The sequence below is a fragment of the Anser anser genome, assembly GCF_964211835.1.
Source record: "Anser anser genome assembly, chromosome: 3".
Taxonomy (NCBI): Eukaryota; Metazoa; Chordata; class Aves; order Anseriformes; family Anatidae; genus Anser; species Anser anser.
Genome location: NC_139722.1, coordinates 117318590 through 117332459, shown reverse-complemented (window position 1 = coordinate 117332459; position 13870 = coordinate 117318590). Strand labels below are relative to the sequence as shown.

The 13870-nt window shown below is 37.7% G+C and overlaps 1 protein-coding gene and 1 long non-coding RNA gene across 5 annotated transcripts in view; one reads left to right on the top strand and one right to left on the bottom strand.

The window, feature by feature from the left end:
• Window positions 1–6968, top strand: part of XPO1 (exportin 1) — a 39032-nt gene extending 32064 nt beyond the window's left edge. For all 4 annotated transcript variants that reach the window (XM_083829701.1, XM_083829702.1, XM_083829704.1 and 1 more), the window contains 8 exons: window positions 383–566; window positions 2034–2140; window positions 2541–2735; window positions 3391–3559; window positions 4657–4791; window positions 4920–5079; window positions 5162–5258; window positions 5910–6968. In XM_083829701.1, the coding sequence (XP_083685827.1) occupies window positions 383–566; window positions 2034–2140; window positions 2541–2735; window positions 3391–3559; window positions 4657–4791; window positions 4920–5079; window positions 5162–5258; window positions 5910–6056 (1194 nt within the window). In that variant the 3' untranslated portion in view covers window positions 6057–6968. The remainder of the gene's footprint in view (window positions 1–382; window positions 567–2033; window positions 2141–2540; window positions 2736–3390; window positions 3560–4656; window positions 4792–4919; window positions 5080–5161; window positions 5259–5909) is intronic.
• LOC310896867 lies at window positions 5904–13864 on the bottom strand. The gene is made up of 2 exons (XR_014581883.1): window positions 13593–13864; window positions 5904–11994 (listed from the first exon to the last, which is right to left on the bottom strand). It is a non-coding gene; the product is annotated as an uncharacterized lncRNA (long non-coding RNA).
• Between the last annotated feature and the right edge of the window lie 6 nt (window positions 13865–13870).

Genomic DNA, 13870 nt, shown 5'->3' with positions numbered 1-13870 from the left:
TGATTTAAAGGACAATTTTTTATTACTTTACAGAACATGCTGCTTTGCATGTTCTGTAAAGGAGAAGGAGGATTCTGAGGAGAAGGGAATTCTGTGCAAATGATTACTTGTCATCAGAAAAATAGCTTTTTTTTCCGGGACTCCCCTTTGCCCGGGCCACAAGTTCAACTGAATAAAACTTCAGTTGAAGTTTTTATCCCAATTCTCTATGTGAGGGGGTGGCAAGTGCCCTGGATTAAACAGCAGTACATGTAGTGTGTAAATTTCAGCAATACGTTCTTCAATACAGTGTAAGACAAGTTCTTTAAAGTGATAGTTGTTGCACTAAAAGATAAAAGGCATTCTTATTCATTAAAAAAAATGAACTCCAATTTTTTGACAGAATGTTGATATTCTGAAGGATCCTGAAACAGTAAAGCAGCTTGGTAGCATTCTGAAAACCAACGTAAGAGCTTGTAAAGCAGTTGGCCACCCCTTTGTGATTCAACTTGGAAGAATTTATTTAGATATGCTGAATGTGTACAAGTGCCTAAGTGAAAATATTTCTGCAGCTATTCAGGCTAATGGTAAGAAATTCTACATTGTTCTTGAAAATGGGACTGGCAATGCATGTAATCAGGTTTCAAGTATGTTACAAGTAGGCTAATTTTACTGTGTGTTTTTAGTGTATGGGCAAGTGGAGAATGGCTGAAAGTGTGCTTGCTTAGATGATTTTTTTGTTGTTGTTCACCAGATGCTTTATTCAAATAAAGAAACTCTGTTTCTGGAGGGAGGAAGGTTATAAGCAAGAAAGCTTGTGAAAGATGCAAAGCACTGTAGGTGCTTGCTTAAAACTAATACCTGTCTTGCTGAGACAAGTTGTAGCATGCATTCTTCTAGCTTATTCTGATTTTTGAATACGAGGAAACTATCTTTGAGTTGAATCTCTTAATGTTGGCAGAGTTTTAGTCTGGTACTGTTACTAAATAGCTTTATTACAGAAATGAAGTATACAGAACTACAGTGAAGATACCTCAAAGTCGTCATAAAGCAACCCAGTAATCACTGAGAAGGAATTGTCAATTACCTGACCAATTTTTGCTAGATAAGCTAGGGCCTATGGTGTCCAAGTAGAATGTTCTGTGACAATAGTTCTTGACAAGATTAAATGAGTCAGTTATTGGATTAGTCATCTGTGTTATGACCAATTTTCTTACCCATGAAGATGACGCTAGATGGAAATGTGAATGTTAAGTAAGATTTTGTAAGTGAGCAGCTGGTTGACCTTGAAGTAGGTTCTCAGAATTCGGAATAAAACTGGCTGTGAAATCAGTGTTTTGATTCTGCAGCTCTAATGGCCAGAACTTTTTTTTTTTTTTTTTAAGATTATGAAGCAGTTGGTAGGACTTCTAGTATGGACATGCTCCTAGAGCGGCAATTACTGCAATTGTGCTTGCCTCAGCATATGTTTTCACAATTGCCTCTATTTTGCCCATGATGTCTCTGGTGCCAGAAGCAGTTCTACTCTTGTTTCACTGGCTGCAGTCTTCCAGGGTTTCCCTTGGTTGTACTGTAATGGTTGTATGGCTTTGCACTCAATTAGAACAGGTTTTACTGATGAGATTACATTGACTCAGTGTGAGAAACAACTAAGAATGAGGCTCCTTGTGTAAACGTAAGTCTGAAGGATTAGGTCTGTCTGGGGACAAACGAGGAGCTTGCTTTAGAACACTGTGTATCCCCCCCCATCACTTAATGAGAACCAGATGTAAGCTTGGTACAGATAGTAAAATGAATGTGCAAGACTCCCTTAAAGTAAGTTGAAATGTTGTTTTGGATCTGTGCAAGTAAGGTATTGTCTGAAGCGCTTTTATAATGCTACGTAGCAACTTGGACCTATGGAGCTGGAACAATGGGGAGGTAGCTCTTATCCGCAGAATATGCGTAAGTCTTCATGGGTATAAAAATGAAGCATTCTGAGTTTATGGTATCAGTTGAAGTGAATCTGTTTGGTACACTTCACCCAGATTAAGTGAAGCTTTAAAACTTTTCAGGTGAAATGGTAACAAAGCAGCCTTTGATTAGAAGTATGAGGACTGTAAAAAGGGAAACTTTAAAACTGATTTCTGGCTGGGTGAGCAGGTCCAATGATCCTCAGATGGTAAGTAAATTTATTTTATACAAATAGCTCATAAGACAAAACCAGTAAGAACTCTGTCCTGCTGCTGACTAAAGAGCAGTCAGCACTGTTCCTGTTCACAAGAACTTGTTTCAGGAGGACTGTAAAATGAAGGATAAAGTGTGATCATACAGAGGTAGGCCTGAACTGTTTGAGAAGCTTCAGTTAATTTTAGCTGAGGGTGATCCTAAGGGGGGAGCAAGGTTTAAGAGAATCGTCTTGCAACCACTGCTGGATGGATACAGTGGGTGGGAAGTTTGTGTAACGTATTCCTTTGTTAGGAAAGGTATCTATGTAACTAAACAATTAAGCTATAACCTGTTCACTTGAGACTTTGTGCAATAATTGCATTGTTATAACCATGGCTTGCTCTTTTATTTAGGTAGCTGAAAACTTTGTTCCTCCCTTGTTGGATGCAGTTCTCATTGACTACCAGAGAAACGTGCCGGCTGCTAGAGAACCTGAAGTACTTAGTACTATGGCTATCATTGTAAACAAGCTGGGTGGACACATTACTGCTGAAATACCTCAGATATTTGATGCTGTTTTTGAGTGTACATTAAATATGATAAATAAGGTATCTAAATTTAAATTTTGGATAAATCACCCTCCCTAGAAACTGAAGACAAAAAGTGGAGTTACTAGTTGTTTTTCTGTTCCAGGAACTTGGAACGTCATGCTTCTGGAAGCAGAAGTATACCTAGTGTAGGGCTAACTACTAAAATTAATAAAATTTTAACATTTATGAATATAAGTATTGATCAGCTCTTTGAGTGTTTCCTCACTGAATACCAAAGCTGATGCAAACTGTAGCATGAAAATTGCAATATGTACTTGCATAATACTCGAGCGCTACCAGCCACTTTGCAATAGGGTGGAACCAGAAATTGTACCCCTGTAGTAACAGAGGTACTTAACAAGCGTTGAGACCATCTGTCTTAAATCTGTGCAGCGAATAGTGCTTAAGGTTGTGTACTGACAAAATGTAGCTCAGCCTGGCAGTGTTGTGTAACGCTAGAAGATGGTTTGATCAAGCTTGGGTCGTGAAAGCAAGGGAGAAAAATTTTATTCAGAATTGTAACCTTTGCTTTGTATTCAAATTTATTTAAGCTGGGGGCCCAACTGCTGTTCTGTATTGGGTATTGACTCAGTCTTCTTAGCAGGAGTTACCCAGATGGATCTTTCATCTCTTCAGGAATTTTCACTTTCTTTTTCCCCATTATCCTTTCTAGGATTTTGAAGAATATCCTGAACATAGAACAAACTTCTTCTTGCTACTCCAGGCTGTAAATTCTCATTGCTTCCCAGCATTCCTGGCCATTCCACCTGCACAGTTCAAACTTGTTCTGGATTCTATTATTTGGGCTTTCAAACATACAATGAGAAATGTTGCAGATACAGGTAAACTGAATTTTAAGTATGAAATACGCAGACTTCGCTTGCAGTACCAGACGATATTTTGTGGTAGACTACCACTTCTCTGTATCTTTTTCTTTAGTCAAATATAGTGTTCTAGTTGCACAATGCTATATTGCATTTGTACAGAAGCTGTATTTTCCTGTCTTGGTTTGAAGTTGACAATCAGGTATACATGAATGTGTTGAAAGTTGGATGCTGTTTGACTCCCACAGCTGCAAGAGTGCCCTGGTAGAGTTTCTGCTTGCTGTCTCTTCCATGTGAGGGTTCTTCTGAAATGGCTGAACTGATGCAACAACTCATTGCTGCTAAAACTGGTGTTTTAGCTCTGCTTTTGTTATGCTGCCTGTGATGTTTGACTTTTTACCTCAGTAAGACAGTTGCTGAGTAACCAGTGAAAAACCCAACAGAAAAATGAACGCTTGGGGCGAACTCAGTCTGGGAGCCAGCTGTGGCAAATGGAAACACCTTAGACTGTAAAGAATGGTGCTTCCTTTTGACAACAGCAGGTTAAACTTGAGATGAAGTTTCACTGAGCAGCTGTATTTTTCAGCAGACTTGAGTAATGAAAAGGCCCCCAGTACGGGAGTTATCAAGGGAGGCTAGGAGAAGCTGTGTGTATATGCTCAATTCTAACAGCATCTTGACTACTGGATTAAAAAAAAAAAGCTGCAAAGCCACTTAATTTTCAAGTCAATAGTAGAGTGGAAGGGATTGGGAGAAAAGATACCTTTGAGTGTCATTTGAGCTAGTAAGGTAACTGTGTTCACGTAATTTTCCATTCTTAAATTTGCAAATACTTCTTTTGCCACAGGGTTTTTCACTTCTGCTGGCACCAGTAGAGTGGCGTGGTTGTTTCTTTATGGTTCTGCTATCTAACAGTAAAAACGAAGTCAGTGCTCCATAGATAATGTGGCTACAGCCCTCTAGCGGCTACCTGAGAAAATCATTACATGTGTAATACTTCTCAATGCCTATCAGAATTTCCTGGGACATTTGCCCCACTTCAGAAAGACAGAAAGACACATGGAGATTTTAATCCTGTTTTGTTGGTCATCTTTGCTTTTATGCATATTTTCCAGGACTTCAAATACTTTATACTCTACTACAGAACGTTGCGCAGGAAGAGGCAGCTGCCCAGAGTTTCTATCAGACATATTTCTGTGATATCCTTCAGCACATTTTCTCAGTTGTAACAGATACTTCACATACTGCTGGTAAGAATACATATACGTGAGCTGGTTGATGAAAACAATCCTTTTAAGTGTCAAAAAAAATAAGTTACATAACCTGTTTTTGAATAATAGCAATAACAACAGCTTATGTATAACTTTGATCCATTCAGGTTTGACAATGCATGCATCAATACTTGCATACATGTTCAACTTAGTAGAAGAGGGAAAAATAAGTACTCCATTAAACCCTGGAAATCCAGTGAACAACCAAATGTTTATTCAGGAGTACGTTGCTAACCTTCTCAAATCTGCGTTTCCTCACCTGCAAGAGTAAGTGTGCTGTGGTTATTTTATCCTTTTGAGTGGTTTCTTATGTCTTGAAATACTAACTGATGTGTTTGTTTACTGTTAGTGCCCAGGTTAAGCTGTTTGTAACAGGACTCTTCAGTTTAAACCAGGATATTCCTGCCTTCAAGGAGCACCTAAGGGATTTCCTGGTCCAAATCAAGGTATGTTCAGCATCCTTTATTTTAAGAGATTTAAAGTGATTATTCAGCAGGAAGCTGATGTTGGAAGTTATGGGACAGTGTTTTTTGAGGAGATAAAGGTCTACTGCTATTTAAAATGTAAGGAGAAATCTCTTATGACTTGAGCATCTGTGGATGGTGGATCGTGCAATCTATTTCAGCATGACTTACATGTATAAATTGGGATTAAATACTTGATGCTGCTTGCACTTCGTGTATACAATTCGTCTAAAATGGCTGCAAAACAGATTTTGTTTCAATTCTGCTTGGGACTGGGGCATGTTTTGAAACATACCATAGTAGTACTCTGCCTTTTATTTTTCCAAAGATGCTAGAATTCAGGATGATTGTAGGAAAGCGTGTGTTGAAGTAGTGTCGAGACTACAGTAGTCAGATAATTGAAAGTAGCAATGATGCTGTTCTAGTGACAAAGTGCTTGAAAATCTGATGTAAGACATGGTGAAAATCTTATAAAATTTTGCATTCCTTTATATTAATTCTGACCTTAAGAATGGAAGGCAAAGCAAGCAAAAAGTCTGACAAGGAACGTGAAGAGATGTTTCCTGCATTATTCTGGTGTAGTCTTCCTAAAGCACTTGACAATAAACTAATGATTTCATGTGAATTATACAGGAATTTGCAGGTGAAGACACATCAGATTTATTCTTGGAGGAAAGAGAAACAGCCCTTCGGCAGGCTCAAGAGGAGAAGCATAAACTTCAGATGTCTGTACCTGGCATCCTTAATCCACATGAAATTCCTGAGGAGATGTGTGATTAAAAAATAATAATAAAACAAGTTATGCAGTTTTCTTTCTGTACAGCTACTTTGTTGTGGTAGAAGAAAACAGCACTTGGATATTTGTTGACCAAAATGATGCCAATTTGTAAATTAAAATGTCACCTAGTGGCCCTTTTTCTTATGTGTTTTTTGTATAAGAAATTTTCTGTGAAATATCCTTCCATTGTTTAAGCTTTTGTTTGGTCATCTTTATTTAGATTTGCATGAAGTTGAAAATTAATGCATTTTCAAAGTAATTACTTCATGCCCATTTTGTGGCTAAGGGGAAAATAGGCAAAACATAAGTTGTAAAAGACTATATTGCAAAATTATACAATTTCCTGTAAGAGTATCAATTTTTAATTTGGGATCACTTTCTTTCTAGCCTGCCCTGCAGTCTAGGAGAAAAGGTAATAAGTAAAACAGATTTAGTTAATTGTTATGCAGAGGATTATAGTGCTGCATTTTTTTGATCAGTTAGCAGCTTTTTGGACTTGAGTGGTAAGGCTAGGCTACATGTATTTGCAAGTTGTATGGCAAGTTTGCAGCAAGATCATGTGCATATCATCCCATTGTAAAGCAACTTCTAAAGAGTATGGGAACACAGTACAGTTAGTTATTTTTACACAGTTCTTTTGTTTTTGTGTGTGTGCTGTCGCTTTGTCGACAACAGCTTTTTGTTTTCCTCAATGAGGAGTGTTGCTCATTTGTGAGCCTTCATTAACTCGAAGTGAAATGGTTAAAATATTTATCCTGTTAGAATAGGCTGCATCTTTTTAACAACTCATAAAATAATAAAAAAAAAAAAACAACTCTGGCTTTTGAGATGACTTATACTAATTTACATTGTTTACCATGCTGTAGTGCTTAAAGAACACTACTTAAAAGCAAAATAAACTTGGTTTACATTTATTTTTCTTTCTTCGGCTTATTCTTTCATTGGATGAAAATGCTGTGATCGTATCAAAGATTTGTATCCTGAAGGCATAGGAAAAGTTCTTTGAGGTCTAGATAGCTGTTCCTTCTGGCTTCCCTAATCTCAAGGACTTTGGCTATGCTCGAAAGTTCACATGAAATAAGTTGGGTTCTATTTGGAAGTACAGTAGCTGTTCTGACTTACCTCCATGACTAAAAATATTCCATACTACATTGCTATAAAATGCCAGGAATAAGGTACTCTTGCTCTCTCTATATGGACTCTTTGTAATTTATTTCAAAGAGTTACTGCACTGTATCTTGACTAAACAATTGATACTAGTACATATTAATAACGCATATAGACAAGATTTGCAGTTATTTTTCTACCTAAAGTTTTGTAGTTAAATGATTTTCACAGATTTATGAATTACAGATAAGAAAAGCAAGCAGTATGAACACTAAGATGGTGTACAGTCTTGGCTTCCCCATGTTTGTAATGTCTTTCCTCTGTTTTCTAACAGTTGACATTAAAGTCTCCCACAGTTTTTTCCATTTCTTTGGTCTTGTAGTCTTAGGATTGTTACTGTGATGCAAAGTATAATTGTTCATGCAGAGCTGTACAACAAGGTTAGACAGTTGTGGAGATGTTTTATGTAAGTTTGGATACTGTAGTTAATTTTGTACTGTACATTCATTTTGAAGTAGAAGTGCATGAAGTAGCAGTGTTCATATAGAATTTAGCTGTGACCAGAATGTTTCCAATCTTAAGTACTGGTCTCATTCTGTTTGTGAACATCTCTCCATTGCTCAACTTAGCTGGCCTTAAAAAACCAAAGCTCCTACTGCTGGAACATCATTTATCACAAATACTGTGATTTGAAAGTGCTAAGCTCTAGAGAGAAGGTTCCTCAAACCCTTTATGACTAGGACTTAAAACATAGCCTACTAAAATTGTTAATTACTCTGCTAGAGGCAAAATTCCATTTTTGTCAGACTTGTGCTTTAAGCTTTTCCATGTCTTCCTGTCCCATTAAGTATGGCTTTCTGTTCTCGTAAGGCAGTATGTACTTTAACAAGCAGTTTAAAATACTTGAAGTACTGTTGAAGGACACGTTTGGAATGCCCATTAAAATTGCTTCTGACCAGGCTGAGTCGCAGCATTATAGAGCTACAGATTATCAAAAGCTGTGCAGACCAGTAAGAAATTAAAATGGAAATGCCCCCAACAGCGTGACTTTAGAATGACCATATCCCATGAGTCACAGAACAAGATTAGTTCTGATGTACAGTGACATTAGCAGTACATAGAAAATAGTTTTTAATGAAAAATACATATACGCTTTTATGTACATCTTTAATGTTCAAGACTTAAGCTAGTCCGTGAGGCTCATGGTCTGATGTTAACTAAAGAATTAAACCTGACCTACACTTTCAAACAACATCTTAAATGTATTTTTAAAAAGGCAATTCAAAGAAGAGTTGTTTCATTATTTTGATACCTTTTAGATGATCTAGTAACAAAATTTTAATGTTAATTTTCACTTCCCTTTTAAATCTAAAAAAACTGGTGTTATCTTCAGAACTGGTGCCTTTGCTGATCTCTGCAGATGCTATAAAAATTCAGCTTATGCAGAGCTCTTGATACCATTAAAGACTTGGGGGGGGAAGGGTGTGTGCGTATTTCTAGTGAAGTTATCCTGAATGTGGAAAATAATTATAATGTACAACTAAGAAAGTTCCAGATACTAGTTTGAATGCGCACTCTGGAAATGAAAATAAATGGATAAAAAGCATGAACCCATCATATAAATAACTAAACTTGTAATTATATGTAAACCAATGTTTACTTTGTGCATATTTCTATACAGATTTTAAAAGAAAATAATTCTATGTACTCTAGGTACACTCATTAACAAAAATATTACAGGGTGTTTTCTGTGTTTACATGACTTGATTGCCTGTTAGCTGATGAAGACACCCCCAAGTACTTGTTTTAGGCTACCATGTGTTTGCTACTGTAACTGAAGCAGATTATTTTCCAAAGCATTTTAGGTTAGTTTTTTTTTTAACTTGAATAATTTGGTGTGTGTTAATCTGATTGGTTAAGTGAACTATTTTCCAATAAAGTTAATATTTATGCAAAAAGCTTTAGAAATGCTCATCACTCAAGAAACCTTGAAGAGTTACTTCCAATAGTCTTTAGCACCGGAAAGGCCATAAAACATTGGCTGTGGGTTTCTTCATGGGGGGAAAAATCAGGAAAAGATGCTGCAAATGATGCACCATTAGAATGTGTGGAGGTTGACTAACGTGAGGGACTCTCATTAGCGCTGTTTGTGCCTCAGAGCCCGTCTGTCCCTTTAGATAAATGATTATTGACCCAGGTATTACTTATTTGCTGAAAGATATACCTAGATTTTATTCCCTTTCTCCCCGCATGTGTCTTCAAATATAATAGAGCAAAACTATATAAAAAAAAAATAATTGTTGCCAAACTTGAGTAAAACAACATACCTCTCTTCCCTGCCCTTTATGAATGCAGCGGTGTATGATTTCTTGGGACTGAACTTATTTTTTGACTTTTACATTTAGGAGATCTTTATTTTATTGTCCAAGGCTGACTAACCAACAATGTTCTCTTGGAAAAAGGTTTAGCTGTTCCAGTTGATGAGGGAATCACTTTTCACATGAGCTTTCTTACAGATTTTAAGTATAATGCACCTTAATTACTTAAAAGTACCTGAAGCCACTAATCATTTATTGAGTATGGGGGGAAGATCCTGTTTGTATTTTAAAAATTTAAAAAAAATCATGAATACTTCTGTTTTCAGCAGTGCAAATACTATAGAAGGAAATGGGTAATTTCAGATCACTTTTTTCAAGCCTCTCTAAATAAACTATTTTATAGTTTGGGATCCTAATTGGTAGCGTCCAGAGAAAGATGCTATGTTAGAATGATAATGAGTCGAAAACTCTGGCATTTCCTGGGGAAAATACTTATATTAGACAACTGACGCTTTGCTTCAGCTTAAACTTTGATACTGGCTGGATGGCAGAAGACCTTTTCTACTACTGTTCCTATTGGAGAAGAACAAAGATGAACAACAGCGTGGTCTTGGGAACTTTTAACTAGGTTAGGACCGTGTACCTTACAACTGTTTCTTGCCATTCTCTGCTTTCAGTGTTTAAAAATTTGGGTAAGATTGCTTGGGCCACTTGATAGGGCTGTTAGTGTGCTGTAATAGATAGCTGCTATGCCAGCTTGAGAAACGCAGGCGGAAATGTATACTTCTTAAAAACAGAATGTAGCTAACTCAGCCTCTTTGCCAGCAGTGTCTTCAAGAAAATTTTCTATCTTATCCAATTAGAACTTGTACCTGCAGTAGCATTTTTTGTCTACATACATACCTGCACTGTGTCTGGTCTTGCACTGCTCTTGGTCTTCATACGTGTGTCTACCTGTGAGTGTTTCTTGATGCAGTAAGTGGGAAGAAGAAAATAGAGCACTTAATTATAATAAAAGATGGGGTTAAGGGAGGTACACTTTCAAAATTACAAATACAGATGAGAATGACAGAAGTCAAGAAGCTCAGAGTGACACTCATATTTTCATTTCATTAAAAGTTAAATAGCAATTTTTCAAGTCTATCAGAATATGTAAAAGGGCCTATGTTTTTTTTTTTGAATACCATTTAAATCTTGCTCTTGTTAAATATTGTCTCAGTTTTTTAATAATACTTTGCAAGTCTGCAGGCATTTGTGGATCTGTAATTTCATGAAAGACAATCAGGACCATCATTTTATTTATATATTTAGTCTGTGAACTCCATCTCCAGAGCGTCTACCTGTGAGCACTTTGCTTCTTGGGTTAACTTCTTGCAACTGAGCAATCATTAAATTTCTACAAAGACAGTCATAAATGCATGCTTTACCAGTGAAGAGTCCAAAAGAGGTCCAAATGTATGAAAAAGTTGTGCACATACTTTAGAGACTTCATTTAAAGTTGAAAGACGGTTCATTTACTGATGGTACTGTCACTCATGCTGAGAACAAGAGCTATCTGCTTGCTTTTGAATCAAAAGGATGATCAGTCATATAACTACTACTTTATGGACTGAAATAATCAAAATAACAATTGAAACACAGTGAGAGAGATTATCGCAGAATGAGTCTGGGTACAATCCTCAGACTAAATGAAGGCTTAGAAATAGAGTGCACAAAGCAGGCTAGGAGAAGCTGAAGCACTCGAGAAAAAGAACGGTGGCCATGATCAGCCTTACCACCTGAAACCCTAATCCACATCAGGCTTTTTTTCTTTCGGTGAATGGTTATCTTCATCTTTCCCCTGAAGAATGACAGGACTACAGTATTAATCCAGCGTTGGTACACAGTGGGGCTCATTTTGGAGAGAACATGTATGTTTGCAAACCCTTCATCCAGTCCCAAGCTTGGATATAGAGTTTTACTTTTGTTCAGGTCTTGCATTTATCTTCAATTACTTTAGAAAAACTGTGCTGGTAGTTTACCAGAGGAAGTAGTTCCAGATTAAGAGCAGCAACACAGTCAAGGGAAGGAAAGAGGGCCTCCTGAGGATCAAACAACCTTGCAAGGATGGCACACAGGGAATAAAGGCCAAGAGAAAATAAACAATGAATAGATGAACCAGCAGCTGATGATCACTATCACCAACACTTACAGCTTCTGTTTGGAAGCTAGCATTTAATTTTAAAACTGCAATTTCATCTTTATTAAGATGAAGACTCTTGTGTGCAGTAAAAAGTATTTGGCAATGTTCCAAGCCTGTACAAAAGTAGGAGACGCTCAAGGTCAGCCATATTCCTCTGTTGTATTCACTGAACTTGGCATGTGATACCATGCTTCAAAAGGCCCCTTTCCTTGTGCTTACTCTGGTGTTTGTGTGGCTGTGCAATCAGATCAAAGAGATGATGTGTCAGAAAAATGATCTTTTGAGAAGTTTTAGCAGTTAATTTTGCATCCGTGATCAAATGGACTGCAAGGTCTGTATAAGGAAGGAAGAGGGCAAAGAGAAATGCAAATTCAAATTAGATTATGCAGAGTGGAACTACATTTTCTATCAAAAATGTAATCCTTTTCCAGATGCAGATGACTCACGTAAATTGAATAGCCATTGATTCATTCCACGCTAGCAGGAATATCCATGCAAAATGTTGCTAAACATTAGGGAAGCAAATAAACATGATTTCTTTGAGATATGGTGTTCATATTAGCTTGGTATGCCAAAGGTAAGATGCCTTATAAGCTTATCTTTGTACAGACCCAGCTTCTAATTACAATAACAAATCTGATAATGGTAAGAAGTAAAAGGTATTCCAGCAAATACTGAAACTATTCAGCATGTGACATATTTCAAAGAGAAATAATTGAAATAATATCATAGACTCCTTGAGGGTAAGCCAGCACAGTATCAAGTGAAAAAAATTACACTATGTCTACACGTGACATAAAGCCTCTGATCTACCTTTTCACAGATCTCAAGCTTTGAGAACCGTTTTAGAGAAGAAAGGTGGCTTGGTGATGCCTTACTTCAAGCACAGGCAAAATGTGATTATTTTAAACTCTGGACTGCTCTTTTCCATTATACAAGTTTTCAGGCTATCTGAAGGAAATCACACAACCAAAAAAAGCCCTGCAGGGTTCAGTACCTCTAGGAACATTGACTACAAAAACTTGTCTCATTTTGAAGCAGTGCTGTTCTTTATTGTCTTTGCTTAACAAACTGAACTTGATCATGGTTAGGAGAGCATTCTGTGTACGTGAAGTGGGAGGTTACGTATACAAGCACTAGCGTTGTTATCACAGCCCACATGAATATGCATATGGAAATCAAAAAAACTGGATTTCAGCAGTGATATCAAGCTCATACTTCGTATTTTCTCCATTTAAGTCAGTCACTGAGGAACGCAAAACAGCTATCCATTTTTTTCCTAATTCGGCAATTTTGATTTATTTTACTGTCTACTAAACCATACCGCATCTGCATTGCAGCTATTAATAGACTTGTTTCCTTAATCCTATGTACGAGTCAGTGAAGTAGCATCACTCAGAGTAATGCAGTAACTCACCGCTGGGTGGTACTACACAAATAAAAACCACTACGAAATACTATAGGAGCGCCTGCTTAGCGGAGAACGACCAGCCAAGGTATATAACGTGATGCATGTTCAAATTGCATGGATTCGGGAAGACGAGAACGAAAACGCGCGTGTGCACGATTTCATGGGTTTAAAAAAAAAAAAAAAAAAAAGCTTTTTTTGTACAGGAAACTGCTGCTCGAACAATTGTCTTCCAGAGGTCTGAAGCAGCAATTCAAAGTGCGCCTGGTAGACAGTTAAATTGTAGTTGTAATCGGCATAAATTGTGCAACTTTGTTTAGAAAAATAATAAAGAACTTAAGTTATAGGATTTTTTAAGACCTTTTCACGAAAATGGGGGTATTTTCAACTATTTACAGAAGTGGCACTTGACATTAGGCATCTATCACGCAGTCTACCAATGTAGCAAACCCCTTTCAGCAGGATCAAGAACTCCGCCACACAGGAGGTAAAAAAAAATGCAGTTATTTGCACGTAACAATACCGTAGCACTTCAAGTATTTTATTTTCGGGATGCCGGGCTCGGAAGAGCCCCCAGGCGCCTCCCGGCAGTCACCTCAGCAGCCGCCGCTCGGGCTCCCCTCAGCAGGGCTGGGCGGGAAGGAGATGGCCGCCGCGCCTTCCTTCCTTCCTTCCCGCGCCCCGCCAGAGGAAAACGCCAGTAACACGTAAAAGACGAGAGACCTCCTGGCAATAGGAAGCCTTCTCGCGTCGCAGCGTGCCGACAAAGCGCTCGCTGGAGCCCGGCGCGACGCGGTAAGC